This window comes from Elaeis guineensis, chromosome 16, assembly GCF_000442705.2.
Source record: "Elaeis guineensis isolate ETL-2024a chromosome 16, EG11, whole genome shotgun sequence".
Lineage (NCBI taxonomy): Eukaryota > Viridiplantae > Streptophyta > Magnoliopsida > Arecales > Arecaceae > Elaeis > Elaeis guineensis.
In genome coordinates, this window is record NC_026008.2 from 47377725 (window position 1) to 47394569 (window position 16845).

The 16845-nt window shown below is 39.1% G+C and overlaps 1 protein-coding gene across 1 annotated transcript; it reads left to right on the forward strand.

The window, feature by feature from the left end:
• Nucleotides 1–654: 654 nt before the first annotated feature.
• Nucleotides 655–8247, forward strand: LOC105033417 (clathrin interactor EPSIN 2). Its single transcript, XM_010908210.4, has 14 exons — nucleotides 655–851; nucleotides 2242–2372; nucleotides 2619–2670; nucleotides 2887–2966; nucleotides 3047–3125; nucleotides 3305–3388; nucleotides 3517–3662; nucleotides 3743–4120; nucleotides 4404–4445; nucleotides 4574–4669; nucleotides 4786–4967; nucleotides 6093–6295; nucleotides 6714–7365; nucleotides 7492–8247. The coding sequence occupies exons 2-14, from the start codon at nucleotides 2338–2340 to the stop codon at nucleotides 7953–7955; spliced, it is 2493 nt and encodes an 830-aa protein (XP_010906512.2). The 5' UTR covers nucleotides 655–851; nucleotides 2242–2337; the 3' UTR covers nucleotides 7956–8247.
• Nucleotides 8248–16845: the final 8598 nt, after the last annotated feature.

The window sequence follows — 16845 nt, forward strand, 5'->3', positions numbered from 1 at the left end:
GCTCTGAGAAAGTCCAACAACATAGGCTCTTATCTCATGCACTCAGTCTTATTTTCAAGGTGTTGAAGCCGAAAAAGAAAAAGACATATCTCTCCCCCCCCCCCCACCCCAAAAAAAAAAAAAATTCAAGAACACAGAACTCCCAATTTCGGAATGTACTTTGAGAGCAAGAGTACCACGGAAAGATATTTTATAAAAAAATATTTTTGAAATCTTTTACAATAAAATTAGATTATTGCGATGCTTAGCTCTCAAAAATAATGTTCAATATATATATTGTCAATGAAATCCAAGAAAAATGACAGGGAGGGGGAAATTTGATGGGACAATTAGCGCTTGCAATGATTATAGATTCCATTTGAGAGCGGAGAGTCGGAGACTGGTCCCACACGTATGCTTTAAAACATGTTCATCCGCCACAGGTCCGTAATTTTCAACGGAGGATTCCTATTTATTGTTTAATTTTTTTAACGAGTAAGCCACACGAAGGATATTTTGGTAATTAGGGAGCCCGGCAGGCTTTCCCTTGCGGCCACGCCGTATTTTATTACAGCGCCCGTAAAATAATGCCTAAGAATCTTAACTCTCTCTCTCTCTATTCCCACCTTTCTTTTCCTTCAATTATTATAATTATTCCTTCTTTATTCCACACAAGGGGGAGAGAGAGAGAGAGATAAATCTCCGCCTTCCCCCACCCCTCCCCACATCCGTCGCCAAACCCTACCCTTCGTCGGCGGAGATCTTTCCTCCGATCCTTCGTAAGATTTCCGGCCTCCGCTCTCGATTCTCTCTCTTCTCCGATCTCTCTTCCGGCATTCGCAGATCGGATCCCGATATATCCAATCCACCAGGTTCGCTCCAGATCCCATCACGACTTGTTTGTGGGAAATCACAAAAAGATTTGCGTTTGATTTTTTTTTTTTCTTTCTTTTGAATTATTGATCTATCCTGTTTATTTCTGTGTCTTTTTCCTTGTTTTCGTTCGTGTATTGGCGAATTACGTATTTAAATGGAAAAATGACTTTTCTTATTCTTGGGTGCTTATTTCCTGATATATGTTGGCTAGGGGTTCGTTTTATTTTGTCGATCTAGCTGTATTTTGTTCTGGATCGGTCTTGATTGACATGATTTGCTGATCTTCCGGTTCTTTTTGGATATCCCGATTAGGTATTTGGTCGGAAGAAGCTGGTACCGAGCTGAAATCGGTCGACCATGGAAGAATTTTTGGGTCGAACCTTGTCAATTTAAGGGTCTGTAGGCATTAATTGAATTTCGTTGAGATAACTTGGATTTTGTGGTGGCCTCCCTTCCCAATCAAGCCATTACTTCCGGATTTTTGTCAAGAGTTTTAGCCTCTTCAGTTTCCTGTCATTTCATCTGGTTGTTGTGATTAGCATTGCTTCAGAAAGCATTCTAGTTGAATTCTTTTTCAAGAATTGCTTGGAATTATGGAATTCGCTCTTCTTTTTTCTTGTTAGGTAACACTTACCTTTTGGTTGGGCCATATTTTGTTTTCTTCTCACATCTTCCAGTTAGGTGCTTGGCCAAGAGGCCCAAGACAACCTACAACTGAATCAAATTTTTTCATATTTGAAATAATTCTTCGAATTTACATTCGGTTGGTTTGAGGGTCCAGATTGTTCATACTGTAGTTCGCTTTCTGGTATATCTGTGTTTCAATTCAATCAGATTTCTGTTCAGGGATATCATTTCTTTGCAAGTATTCGTGTATCTTAATCCTACATATCCATTATTTTTCTTTTCCCAAAGTTTTCTTGCATTGGAAGGAATGAGATTCTATCATGGAAAATGCCCTGGCATTTCTCTTTATGTGGTTGCTGCATCTGTTCTTGGATTCATTCAGTCTGTTAAAGTAGGATGCTTTTAATGCCCTATTCATTATAACAATAAAGATTTCTTACCTTCCCTCCCATGCTTTTATAAGCGCATCCATTTAGAGGAATGTAACATTTGGATCAATCCTTGATCTCTGTGGTAAGTGCTTATCATCTGCTCCTTTTTTTTTCCAGTCTGTTATTATTATTATTATTATTTTTAAATGCACTAGGACGGTCCTTAGCCATCAATTTTCTACAATGAGGCACTTGGATCTATACTTTAACCTTCCCTCCAGAAAGTGATTTAATATTCAAATGCTTATGTTCAGGCATGCTTTATAAGATGGCACCAGTGGCATCTTACACTATTTGCCCTTACTATTTGCTGTTTATGTATTGCCAGTTTTAGGACTGTTCTGTGAGATCTTTGCTGGATCACGTGGGAAGGTTCATAGGAGTTGGCAGCTCAACAGAAAATTGAGTGTAATCTAAAGAAACCATGAAGAAAGCTTTTGATCAAACTGTTCGGGACCTGTAAGAATTTTCTTCATTATTCTGATGATTAACCTGATGTGATTAATTTCTTCTTCCAGTGCACTATCTGTCATTGTTTATGACACTGCTGAAATTGTCATTTTAGTATTTTCACCAGAGTACATGCTTGTTATGGGTATTAACATTAAGCTGTGATTCAGCAGGTTTATGGAGTGTTTGAGATGGTCTTGGATACTGAGTTATATAACTTATCACCTGATGTAAACTTTTTCTATTGTTTTGCAGCAAGAGGGAGGTGAATAAGAAAGTTTTGAAGATCCCAGGAATAGAGCAGAAGGTAGATTATTGGATTTATGATATCTTTTCAAATTTCTTTTTGTTGATGTTGTATTTCTTTATGTTTATGTTGTTGAAAAATGATTTATTCATTTTAGCTTATACCAGCCACAATTCGATTGTTTTTTGTCAAAAAATATATACCTTTCCGGCAACATGGTGATATTCTATTCACTAATGTCATATAACTGAAATGTATTTTTTGTCTTAATTTCAGATTCTTGATGCAACAAGCAATGAGCCTTGGGGGCCACATGGATCACACTTGGCTGATATTGCACAAGCGACTCGAAACATGTAAGATGATATTTCTACCTGTCCTAATTCCTTTTTCTTTTGTCACCTTTTCAGACATTTAATATTCAGTACCTGTACAGTCATGAATACCAGATGATTATGCATGTCATATGGAAGAGGATCAATGATACTGGAAAGAACTGGCGTCATGTTTACAAGGTGCTGCATACAGTTTTCCTTTCTCTTCATAAACATGCACAATACAGCCTCTACCTGTATCTTAATGAGTTATGCTGTGTTTGTGAATGAACTCTGTAGCTGCTCTGTTATATTTTATCTATAGCTTTCTCTTTACTAATATTTGTTGGCAACTGATTGTTTGTTTTATTGAGGTTTAGGCACTGATTGTTCTGGATTATCTAGTTGCAAATGGATCTGAACGCGTCATCAATGAAATTAAAGATCACAGTTACCAAATATTGGTATTAAGTTATCCTTTACCTTTCTACTGCATACCATGAAACCATATCTGCTTCATTTTGTCTCCAGCATAATTTACTACACGGAGGGTATGCACATTTCATGACTGGCAACTGTGTTGAATTTGCAGACACTATCCAACTTCCAGTATATTGACTCTAGTGGAAGGGACCAGGGAAACAATGTTAGAAGGAAATCTCAGAGTCTTGTTGCTCTGGTGAATGATAAAGAAAGAATACAAGAAGTTAGGCAGAAAGCCCTTGCTAACAGGGACAAGTGAGTACACTTCCCAAAAACTTAGAACAACTTGGACATGATTGATTTGAATATTTAATGTCTCTGCTCTTATTGTCTAGGTATCGCAGTGCATTCTCAACTGGTGGAACATACAGGCCCGGTTCATATTCGAGTACAGGAGGCTATGGTGACCGTTATGATGATGATCGTTATGATGGTCGTTATGGTAGTAGAGATGAAGACCGCAATGGGTATGGAAGGGAAAGAGAATGGGGGTATAGGGATGATGATAGATATGGCAGAGGTGGTGATCCATATAGTCGAGAAGGGGATCGGTATGGTAGAGATTTTGATGACCGTTATGGAAGAGAGAGTTATAGAGATGATGATTATAGAGGAAGCCGCAGCAATGATGATTATCAGTATGGGTCAAGGAATAGGAGCTTCGATAGAGACAGAGATCGTTCGTTTGATGACGATGACCATTATTCATCTCGGTATGGCCTCATTGCTGCTCTTATCATATACTTGTTTGTTTGCCAAGAAGACGCTGTTTGTTGTAATTAATCCTCGTGACTCTATAACCTTATAAGTTTCAAGAGATAACCATGCTATAATTTGTAATTTTTCAGGGGTCTTGTGCTTCTAAATTTTAAGCATTTAATGGATTTTTTTCTTCATTCAAGTATATGCCCCTTGTAGTAGCTAGCATATGGTTTTGAAAACAATGGTTCTATCAATATATCTTGAAGGAATGCTTAATCTGGTCTTTTGATGCAGAAGTGGTGGTGGCAGAGCAGATGACCCTTCTCGAGATGAAAGGTGAATTTTGAATTTTGTGGGCTTTATAAGCATCATAAATTGTTTTATTTCTGAAAGAATTTTTCTCAAGTTCTAGCCCAAATTCCAAGCCACAAACTTTTTTTTTCCTAAACAAATTGCGTTACCAGGCGATTCGAGCACAAGCTTTCTGAGCAAAATGTCAGTGCACCACCCAGCTATGAAGAAGTCACAAGAGATACCCAACCCCATTTGCAGGAAGAAAAGTATAAATTTTAACTCTTTATGAAAATTTCTGTTCACGAGATCCTGCAATGGCAGGCACTGGGCCTCCCTTCTTTTAATATGCTTTTTCCCTCGCTGACATCAACTTTAATTTCAGAAATGGAGGCATTGTGGCAGCAGCTGGACCAAAAGCATCACCACCCTCTGCACCTCAAGCAAGCTCTCCTAGGGAAAGTGCAAGTCAAAGCCCAGACAATGCTGTACGTGGTGTGCCTGCACCTGCTGAACCCAAGGCTATTGATGGTTTTGATGAGTTTGATCCACGGGGTTCTGTGTCAGGTATTGTAGATTGTCTTTGATAAAATTTTTCTATCAAGATCATTTCATTCACTTAGCTTTGTGATTCGTTTAATTGTTAGAGGCGGCAATGGGTCCAATGAGGTCAGCCACCTATGGCCATTAAGCACAAGCTCTGCTTGAACCTAACCTGATAAGTTAGTGGGTAGGTTTTGCTTAGTCATATTTAGTTTCAGATTGATTCCTTGACCCAACTTGAGTCCCAGAAAACATATGGTTAGAAAGCTTGGTTTATTTTTTATACTAGCAACCCTCCTATTTACTGGGTTAGTGATTACGGATAATGAAGTAAGCATGTTTTTGAGTAAGTAGTAATATCATCAGATTCTTTAATTTCTAGCAATTTATTTGTTTGTTAAATAACAGCCATCATGAGTATAATGGAAAAATAGATTGAGCTAGCAAATTGTTTGCTTCTTTATCTTTAAATTTCTTGTATGTGTACATGGATATGTACAATGGTACTGGAGCTTAGTGGATGAAATGAAGAGGTAGTTTCAGTGTGTTGGTTGGCTACACATAATTTGGTAGCATAAGATAACATTTTGTAAAATGGCAAAAAGATTGAAATTCTTTCATGATTAAAACTGTTGGGTGATGGAGAAGGCCTAAGCAAATCAGGTGAAGTTGGTGAATGTTGAACTAGCATACACAAGGCATAGGAATTGCATCAGTTGATAGGGTGACAGAACCAATTGAGCTGGTATCGCATGCGCGACAAATGTCTGAGGAGGCTTGGACAAGGGGAGGTGTACCAAATATGTTGAATGGTCTGGAAAATGGAGGGAAACAATGAAACTAGGTGGACTGAAGCTGCGAAAATGGAGTTGGGAGAATGGATACTGAAAACCTTGAAATAATGCCAGAGTTTCCATTAATGGCAAAGTTTAGTGAATGAGCATTCATGAAGCCTGCCCCAGATTGTGGAGACAAGGCTTGGTAGTTATGTGTACCAGTGAATGAATAAAACATCCAAGACATGCATGCGTTTTTTAACTTCAATTTTTTCAACTGTCATGTTGTTGGAAGAACTACATCCTGTTTCTACAATGTCAACAATATTTGTTAGTCAGAAATAACAATGTTTTTCTTTTCTTCCTTGATCAGCCGCCCCGCCTGCCGCCCCACCTGCAGCAAGTAGCTTGGAGATGGACTTATTTGGATCCCTACCAGCATCAGATCCTATAAATTCTCTGGCTCTGATGTCAGTAACTTCTACCACCGCTGCTCCTGAGGCTGATGTTTCAGCAAATTTGGGTTTTGAGACAAATTTTGTAGCTTTGTCATCAGCATCCACTGTACTGAGCCAGGTATGGTTGATCATCTAGTTGCTAGGCTGTATTGTAATTAATCCAGTACCTTCATATGAGTGACCGTTCTCTCAAAACAACATTCAAAGCAAACAATGAATGCTTGATGACTAAAGGGCATCTTCATAAAGTGAGATGATCATTGTTGGTTTGTGCATCTCATAATGTTTATCAAGACTCTGCCTGAGCTGAACAGATAGTACTTGAATTCCTTGTAGGAAATTTTATTGTTGATCTTTTGTTTTTTTTTTTATTTATTTATTGAACATCATACAAGGATTTCTCTGTTTCTTTTGTGACATTTCATAATTCATATAATTAGTCTCTTTGAGATTAACTTTCTGTTCCCGACAGTTTTCTGTTCTGGACACAGCGTGACTCTTTTTTTTTTTTTGTTTCTTTGATACATTCTTCACAGCCTAGTGAAAATCCTTTCGGGGAGCCTCCTTTTAAGGCTACTCAAGAAAGTTCTCCTGCTCAGCAACAGAATTTTGCACCTGTCACTTCTGCCCAGCTTCCTTCCAGCTCAACTAGACGTGCTGAACCTTCTCTACCTGCGGCCCCCACGATGGAAACAGCTGCAAGCTTTGACTTTGGCGGCACATTTGGTGATATTACTTATAGTCCTACCGTCCCTAATGGTCAACAACCTCCTTTTGCAAGCCCAGCAAATTTGGCGCCTGGTAACATTCCAGGTATGCTTCCTCCAGAAGCAGGAACTGCGGCCTTTGTTCCTTCACAGGTAACTCCACCTGCTGCACCAACAAATATACAAACAACCCATTCAAACCTTCTCCCTCAATCAGGGCCACCGGCTCCACTAGCTTCACAAGCAGCTCCAGTTACTGCACAGGCGGCTCAGCCTACCACAACAAATATACAGGCAGGCCCTCATATGAATCTTCTTTCGCAGTCCGGGCTATCAGGGCCTTCTTTTCCTTTAGGTTCTGCTTCTACTTCAGCTTTACCTCCGGCAAAAGCTCAGCCATCCAAAGAAAAGTTTGAGACCAAATCAACAGTTTGGGCTGACACATTGAGTCGAGGTCTTGTCAATCTAAACATTTCTGGACGTAAGTTCTTCTTGTTTCTGCTTAATGCTGTGTTTATTTTCGGAGAAGATTTTAGCCAATCTGTCAACTTTGTGCACCTGTTATTTTGTCTGTCATTGCTGACTATTAGACATCAATGTTGTGCAGCTAAAATCAATCCACATGCAGATATTGGAATTGATTTTGATTCCATCAATCGGAAGGAGAAACTAAAAGAGGAAAAGAAAAGCTCTGCAGCTCCAGCGACATCTACTGTTAGCATGGGCAAAGCTATGGGAGCTGGTTCTGGATATGGCCGGGCAGGTGTGAGTGGCCTGGCACCCCCTCCAAACCCCATGATGGGCTCTGGCATGGGCATGGGTGGTGGTGTTGGAACAGGAATGGGAATGGGAATGGGCATTGGTGGTTATGGTGGGGGCATGAATCAACCGATGGGCATGGGCATGGGCATGGGGATGAATATGGGTATGGGAATGGGCATGGGAATGCCAATGCGGCCACCCACCGGAATGGTTCCTTCCGGACCTGGCATGCCTGGTGTTGTCTACAATCCCATGATGGGTATGGGCAACTATGGTTCACAACGGCCATATGGAGGTGGATATAGGTGAGGCACAATGTTCATACATAGAAAAATTGATACAGAGCGAAAAAAGAAACCGAATTCTAGGATTGCCTGCACGTCCATTGCTGTATCCGTGAGTTGGTTTTGGGTCATCTTTTTATCTAGTTGGGAGATGGGAGATATATTTTTATATATGACTAATCAATCAGTTTGGTTTTGGCAATGTTGCAACTGTCTTTGTTGTATCAAGTCAGACTTGTTACTTCAGCTGTGAAGTATGACCAGATTTATTACAGCATGTTTGCTGAATAGAAAAATAAAGATTATTATTTGATTTAGTATTGGGAATAGATGTTCGTTCCGGTATGTATCTTAGTCATGTTCTGATTGGAAATGAATTATGCATGCCCACGTTTTAATTGTTTTCTATCTTCTCATTTTGAATATATTTATTCTGTTCCATGATTCATTCTGCATATTATCTTTTGTATGGATTTACCTGCAAGGTTTATAGGAGGCCGGACATATCTTTCATCTCCGGGCGCTGTTCCCCTCTGGTTTTATGATTGGCCGTTGAAGCTCCGAGCACTTTGAATCCTGTAGCAAAGGCATCGTGTTCCTCTGTAGATGACCAATGTTTATCACATTTATAATTTGTCATGTTATGCATTTTTAAAGCAATTAAAAAAAAAATCTGCAAAATGTAATGCTCAAAACTAACAATGGCTATTATCTTTTGAACTACTGCGCATCAGCCAACTAATAGCAATGATAAGTTTACTTTATTATAATAATTAGGGGTACAAACTACGGAAACCATGGCTCCACGGGTGAAGATAAGATTATCCCTTGGTGGCAGGAGTCTAGTCCATTAATTTGCCTTTTTCATCATTTTCTCAATTTAGAGCATTGTGGGTACTTGAAGCCACTATTGCTCAAGGTCCAAGTTCAACCCTTTGATATGGTTTGGGTTTGCCGGGCATTTTTAGAAGTAAGTCCACCCATGATTCCTTGCTTGTTGCAGATTATGATGCCTTTTTGGGTGCCATACACGATCCAGAAGGTTAGGAGTTGGTGAAGCGATTACCATATATGATCAGAGTATTAATTGCTCATAATTATAAAATTATGGATTAGGTTAATCGTCTACTAAATTCACAGTGAATACGGTAACTCTCACATTCCCACACTTCAAGGGATCGAAGTTACAAAGCAACCACATATTTCATCTTTATATAAAGAGAGATAAAAGAGGGCTCAGGATAAGCTTTTTTTGACTTATTAAACTCTCATTCGTATGGTTTTCTATTTGTTTCATGAACTCTGATTAATTTAAGCATCAGAGAATTTTTATCGAATATATTTTGGCAAAAAAATTTATTGCAGGTACCCTCTTTATCATGAGCAAGGTGCATTTACTTGTTATCCAACTAAATAATTCTTTGGAGTTTGACGGCAACAACTACTATTTTGCAATTAGTTTTTTCTTTTTTTTTCCCCCCCAAAGTCTCTCGCAATTGGGCTTGTTCCTTATCTGACATTAACAACTTGGTTGGAAGTTTGGGAAAGCAAAAAAAATATTAGTAAAAAAAGAAAAAAAAATAAAAATATATATTTTTCTTTTTAGTTAGGAGTTTAAAGAAAGAAGAAAATAATTTATTTTTTTTGTTTGAAGTAAAGAAGAAAGAAAGAAAAAATTACAACCTCCTTTTACTGTTATACTCTTGAACATAACATATATATAGTACTAATTTTTGAAAAATCCAAGTCATTGCATTTGACAACCAAAGCTTAGATTCATTCAATTAATATAATATAAACTAACTAGTAAGAGTTTCAAAACCAATTTAGTAAGAGTTTCATAAAAAATAATTAAAATATACCAATCATACATTTCAAAAACAGTCTAATAAGACTTTCATATTCTAATAATTTAGTAAGAGTTTCAAAACAAACTGGACAATCAAAAACAATCGTTACTATATTCCATCAAAAATCTATTTAGATACCATGCATCATTTTTTCTATATTCTTATGCCTCTCACCTGAATAACCAAAAATGGCCTTTATTTTTTTTGAATTTTAGATGAGAAAAAGATAGGCATCTTCAAGTAAGTAGGACTCCATTCCAATGACCATCAATTTATTAAATATTTTTTTTCAATTTAAACACGTGGCCGATTTTTTAGATAATAAAATTTTTCTCTCTAATTGCATCAGCATTATTGTCAATTGCTGACTTTAAAATTTCAATCTCTTGATCAATATCAGTTCAAGGCTTTCATTTTTTCTCTTTTGAACTTGTTATACTTTTAGTCTGAACTTGAACTTATGGTTTTGAGGATGGCATATCAATTTCATCATTCACAACATCAAAGCTCTTCAACAGAACTTCATTTTGAGATATCAGTTGATCAATATCATGAATAGCATATGTATAACTCTCACTTGAGCTAGTCCATCTTCGTGATTTCTCTTTTACAGTTTCAGCACCTTCACTATTACCTTACCTTTAGCAAATGCTTTCATTAAACTCTCATAGTTAGAAAAAAAATTTATCCACTATTTTTTTGCATCAAGATGTGTCTAAATATAAAAATATATATAAGTATATAAATATTGCTTTAACAATAATCAAATTAAGAACAAAAAAAATAAATAATCAAATTCGAAAATATACCTCTATTAGTTCCTTTCAAACCTCAGGTTAATTCTGCTGTCTGCAGTTTTATAATTAGATTCCAAAGAAAACAACTTAATCTATTTCTAAACAACTCAAACCACTTATTGAATTCTATCTTAAGAGACTTCAAACGGTTCTTCAAATGAGTTTTGTTCAAATCTATGCCAATTTTTTTACTCACTTCTTCAACCAATTAAGCATAAGTAGTAAATATGAAAATTCTTCTATTTTCTACTTATTATTGGTGAACCATTGTTTCAATGAACACGTCATCCATATGAGCTGTCTATTTCCAATATTCTTTTTTCTTCACATGATTTTCTTTTGCATCACTTATTGATAATATCTATGTCATAAAAATATATAAAATATATATAAAATACATATTGAATACTGGCATAAAAATTTTAACTATAAATATTATAAAGAAGTTCAAGTACAATCAATTGTAATAAATCTAATATATAATGAAATAAATAAATAAATAATATAGTAATCGCTACAGAATGCCATTCACTATATAATTGTTGGTGCAAAAATCTGCTTGCGTCGGAGAAGCTGGAGTCGAGGGAGTCGCGGTCGCCGCCGGGACCTGCAAAAAAAATCTAAACCAGAGGTGGGGTTGCTCCGGCAAGACCCTCCGACGCTCAAGTCAGTTCTCTGCCTCAACAAGAATAGAGTGCTCGAACGAAAATTTTAGCAGAGTTTCTAGGTAAGAAATGAGAGCTTCGAGAATAACGTATCTGGGGTCTCCTTTTTATAGACAGGGGGAGTAACAGATTGATAGCGATTGTTTGTAACCGCCTCGTCGTGGGCCACACGGGGCCAGAAGAAATTTATCATGAAGAGTAATGGGGTGGAGTCGTGGCTGTCACCATGGCTCGCCACGTGGAATCAGCCGGGGGAGTGGAGCGGCGTTCGTTGTCGCGACTTGCCAGGGAGTAGTAGAGCCGCGCAGCATCCGCCGTAGGGAGTAGAGCAGATTCGCGGCCATTACTGCGGCCTGCCGCATGGAGCCTGTTGTGGGGAGTGGTGGAGCCGTGCAGAATCCGTCACAGGAGGTGGAGCAGAGTCGTGGCCGTTACTGCGGCCTGCCAAGGAGTGATGGAGCCGCGCGGAATCCGTTGCAGGAAGTGGAGCAGAGTCGTGGCCGTTACTATGGCCTGCCAGGGGGCCTAGGCCTGTCGGCCGAAGTTCGGTTGGAGCCCGGTCTCCGTAGAAGCCCGGACAGGAATCATTTGTCGAGGAGTCTCGGCCAAGGCCGCTCGTGGTAGGAACTTGAAGTAGTTCGTTTGCAGCGGTAACTCGGAGTGGGTCGCTTGCAACAGGAGCTCGAAGTCCGACTCCCGTAGGAGTCCGGACGAAGTCTTCCTACAGTCGAAGTCAGGGATGAAGTCCGGCTCTCTCGCGGGAGTTCGGATGAAGTCTACCTGCAATTGAAGTCGTGGGCGGAGTCCGGCTCCCGTAGGAGTCCGAACGAAGCCTGTCTGCAGTCGGAGTCGGGGACGAGGTCCGGCTCCCGTAGGAGTCCGGGCGAAGTCTTTCTGCAAGTGAAGTTGGGAGCGAAGTCTGGCTCCCGTAGGAGTCTGGACGAGGTCTACCTGTGATTGAAGTCGTGGGCGGAGTCCGGCTCTTGTAGGAGTCCGGACGAAGCCTGCCTGCAGCCGGAGTTGGGGACGAGGTCCGGCTCCCGTAGGAGTCCGGGTGAAGTCTTCCTGCAATTGAAGTCGTGGGCGGAGTCCGGCTCCCGTAGGAGTCCGGACGAAGCCTGCCTGCAGTCGGAGTTGGAGACGAGGTCCGGCTCCCGTAGGAGTCCGGGCGAAGTCTTCCTGCAAGTGAAGTTGGGGGCGAAGTCCGGCTCCCGTAGGAGTCCAGACGAGGTCTACCTGTGATTGAAGTCGTGGGCGGAGTCCGGCTCCCGTAGGAATCCGGACGGAGTCTTTCTGCAGCCGGAGTCGGGGACGAGGTCCGGCTCCCGTAGGAGTCCGAGCGAAGTCTTCCTGCAATTGAAGTCGTGGGTGGAATCTGGCTCCCGTAGGAGTCCGGACGAAGCCTGGCTATAGTCGGAGTCGGCGACGAGGTCCAGCTCCCGTAGGAGTCCGGGCGAAGTCTTCCTGCAATTGAAGTCGTGGGCGGAGTCCGGCTCCCGTAGGAGTCCGGACGAAGCCCGTCTGCAGCCGGAGTCAGGGACGAGGTCCGGCTCCCGTAGGAGTCCGGGCGAAGTCTCCCTGCAGCCGAAGTCGGGGACGAGGTCCGGCTCCCGTAGGAGTCCGGGCGAAATCTTCCTGCAATTGAAGTCGTGGGCGGAGTCCGGCTCCCGTAGGAGCCCGTCTGTCGTGAAGAATCTGGTCGACGCTGGCGGAGGTTGATCCGTTGGCAAAACTTGGGAATGTTGCGAAGGCTCGGCCGCCAGAGAGGTTCGGAGAGATGCCGCCGAAGGTCGGAAGTTGGCGGAATCCCCGGAGGGTCACTCCTGGCGCGAACTTCGACTGTTGGGGTATTTTGTACCCAACAATAATCATTCTACATGTTAAGTGCGATATAATTTATTAAAAATTCTCCTTGCGTAGCATCTTCATCATTATCCATTGGAATAAAAATCTCTTCTTAAGGTGAAGATTGGTTTAAAATCTGTCGATCTACTTCATCAATGAGTTTTTCATTAGGATCTACCTCCATTAAATAATTATGCAAGATGCAACATGCCAAAATAATCTCTATTTATGTGTCAACTGAGTAATTAGGCTTTGTTGTGCTTCCAATGATAGAAAATTATTTATTTAATATATCAAATACTCTTTCTATTATATTGCGTAATGATGCATATTGAAGGTTAAATAATTTTTGAAGATTTTCTGATGCTCGAGTAGAGTATTCTTTCAAATGATAGTGCACTCATTGATAAAGTGTAATAAGTCCACTTCTTAGCATATATCCCACATCAATAAGATAATATTTATCTAATAAAAATTAATAAAAATAAATAATTATTTTATTAAATTATAAAAAATATAAAATTTATTAATTACTAAAAAATATCTTTAAGAATCTTCAGCTTATCTTCTCTCTCCTAAGTATATTTTTAATTATGCTTGAGTCAGATGCCATTCCTTCCCAGCCAGACAAGATATATGTAAATTTTAAATTGCATGAGCATGCAACCAATACATTTTGTGTTAGATAATTCTTCCTATTATGATAAATGAGACACTTTTATATGAACATATATTCCATCAATAGCTCATACACAATCCTAATATATAAATTTGATATAAATATTTATTTAAATATATATTTATACAATAAAAAATAAATTAAATAAAATTTGATTTACCTTAAAATATGAATAAAACTTACTATTGTCCAGTATTTGTGAGGGAATTTGCTGTCCTATAGGTTGAACCAAAAGTCGATCTTCTAAAAATATTATTACTTTTGGGACTCTGCGAAAATGATGACTAATGATTTCGTTAGAGCGACAAAAGAAGAATGAAATCATACGATTCCTTATATTGTATGATAATGTATGAAAGAAACTTAGCAACTTACTCTTCAACTATTGTTTGTTGAGTGGGTTGGAGATCGTTATCTTTTTGTAAGATCTCATATAAATTTATAAAAATTTATAATCCACATTCGAATAACATCACAATACTTTTCATTTGTACTTAAATATTATATTATTTCATCTCGTACTAGCTATCTTTTTATGAAAAATTGACTAATAGGCCGATCAATGTAGTTCCAATGATGATGAAACCTATGTCACACTATAAAGTTTACAACATGATAAGTAACTTCAGCAGCAGCTAGTCGTCGACTTCTTTCCCATGAGAGAAACTCATATATTTCTTTATTTTCTTATCTTTCCATCTAATATCCATTTTAATTTAAATTTAAATAAAGTAAGTATGTTGTAAAAATATGTATACTGTAGTAACGTTAACTTTTTTTCTTACAAATGAGAAACTCTCCTTCCCCACAGATCTCCAAAAAAGAGGAGTAAAATTTAAAAAACAGATAATATAAGTGGGAAAAGGTCTTATCTTTTAATTTTTTTTGACTTTTCTTATATTTTCGTTGCTTTTTCCATTCACAGGAGCCTTAATCACGTGGGAGAGGGCACTTCAATCACGTGGGAGGTCTTTCTATTTTTCTATCCGCAGGAGTCTCGCATTAATCGGATGGAAGGAAATAAGCCCCAAGGATAATATAAGAATTATAAAAGATTTATTAAAGTTTCAATTCTTTTCTTTCGAAATTCACTCAATATGGAGGAAGAAAAAATTATACGTTTGAGGGAGTTTATATTCTCTTTGTTTCTCTCATTTTCTTTTCTTTTCTTTCACGAAAATACTCTCAATCAAAAGAAAGTATTAACTTTCTCTTCTATTATTTTCTCTACTCTCCTAATCTTCTCTCCCAATCAATCAAGGCGTAATATATGATTTATATTCTATCTTAACTTTGTGGTGCTTAAACAACCTATTTGTGGTTGTAGTGAGACATGCTCAAGCCAATGCCAGCATCAAATACTTTCTTAACCCTTCTTTTATTAACCTACGAAGAAAATTTTTTTTTTCGTGTTTATGAAATCACTAGGCGCTGTGGAATTGATGCATGGAGAAGCGGCAAAAAGACTTTCCCTGCGTAAGAAAACTCCCCTCCCCCATTCAAAAGAATCGTCTCGGATCTCCGATGTCTCGAACCATGTTGTCTGGTGAACTGCTTGACCCCGCTGAATCCGTGATACATGTACGAGTTGTATTGGCCCTGATAACCTATCAAAGTTCGGGTACAAAAGCTGCAAAAAAATCAATCGGTCTCAAATTTGTGTTCCCATGACCCCCGAACCGAGCCTGGATTTCATTGTAAATGTCCACCATAGGCGGAGGTTGGTCAGGGTTAAACATTGCCGCTCGCGCAATTTGTCGACGACGATGTCTGACTTCCATTCAAAGCAACGGCAGCTCCCGATTAATTCACCTCACATTTCACAATCCTTCAGCTGCCTCCCAGATACGGCGCACAGCCTTCGGGATAAATTGTAGGAGAAGGTGATCCAGTAAATGAGGGGATTGAAATACTTCCCCGGGCCATTAAAATAAATATAAAAAGGGATTTTCTATTTTTTTTTTTTTTTTGGCAGGATTTCTTAGCTTGTAAATAATCAACTCATGGAAGCAATTTGACGGATGCATGAAGACGGAGAGTAGGATCAGGTTCGAAAAACAGAAAAAGTCTCCGAATTCAGAGACTCGCAAGATATGTGATTGAATTAGAAATCATTCTCATCAAAGATGGTATTTTGGTGGAATCTTGTGTGCCAAGCGAAGTGAATGATCTGGCGATATTAAGCTAAAGAGTCACGCGCGCCGCATCTCATGGGCCTGCGCACCCGTCTGTGACTCAGCGATCCATTGGTGCCTCACATCTCTGGGACAAAGCATTGCTTGCGGTGTGAAACATGGGGAGTCCAAATGCGTCTACCTCTCCGCCGAGCCTCCTGGTTTACTAATCTTCTTTCTTGCTTTTTTTTAGGTACCAATCCACTCCACAGCATCCAAAAGGAAGACCGCTTCCCCACCCCACAGGGGGGGGGGAAAAGAAAAAGAAAGAAAAACGCATCCTTTGCAGCAGACGTGGCTCGGTTAGCGCAAAGCCACCCACCTTACTTGATGAGAGGATACATTTACGTACACGGATGCACATGGACAGAGACTTCAACCCGTATCGATCGGAAGGTCAATGGAGATGGATTGGACTTGGAAGAGCTCAAGGGTTGACTTTTTAAAAAATAAAAAAAATCAAAAATCAAAATCTGGCACTCTAATTTCAGTTATAGAACCGATAAGTTTGTTTTCCTTTTAAGAGGAAAAAAAAAGGATCAGTTATAGAACTGATCAGTTTCTTCTTTAAAAAAAAAAAGAAGAAAAACTTAGACATTTTATTTTTTTTTCATTCAAAATTTTCAACCAAGTGTGAATGATAATAAATCTTTTCCCAACAATAGATGATGTTACAATTTTTTATTGAATGATCCAAAATATCATTCGTTCTAATCAATAATTTTTTGTAGCCTTGGTGCAGGGCACTGAGCTCTTGAATTGTATCTAAGAGACGGTGAGGTTAATGGACAAACCAATCCAATCCAACACTCTCATATGCGGTAAGACGAAGCGTGGCAATCACAATTAGTTGCGGTCAAAAACCATTTGCTTGGTAAAAATATAGTGGTTTTTGTTATGTTGTC

Excerpts from the sequence above, each read along its gene's own strand:
- LOC105033417 (XM_010908210.4), top strand. The coding sequence starts at position 2,338 with ATGAAGAAAGCTTTTGATCAAACTGTTCGGGACCT. Across the intron at positions 2,373-2,618 it reads GATCAAACTGTTCGGGACCT|CAAGAGGGAGGTGAATAAGA; the intron begins GTAAGAATTTTC and ends ATTGTTTTGCAG. Across the intron at positions 3,663-3,742 it reads GCCCTTGCTAACAGGGACAA|GTATCGCAGTGCATTCTCAA; the intron begins GTGAGTACACTT and ends CTTATTGTCTAG.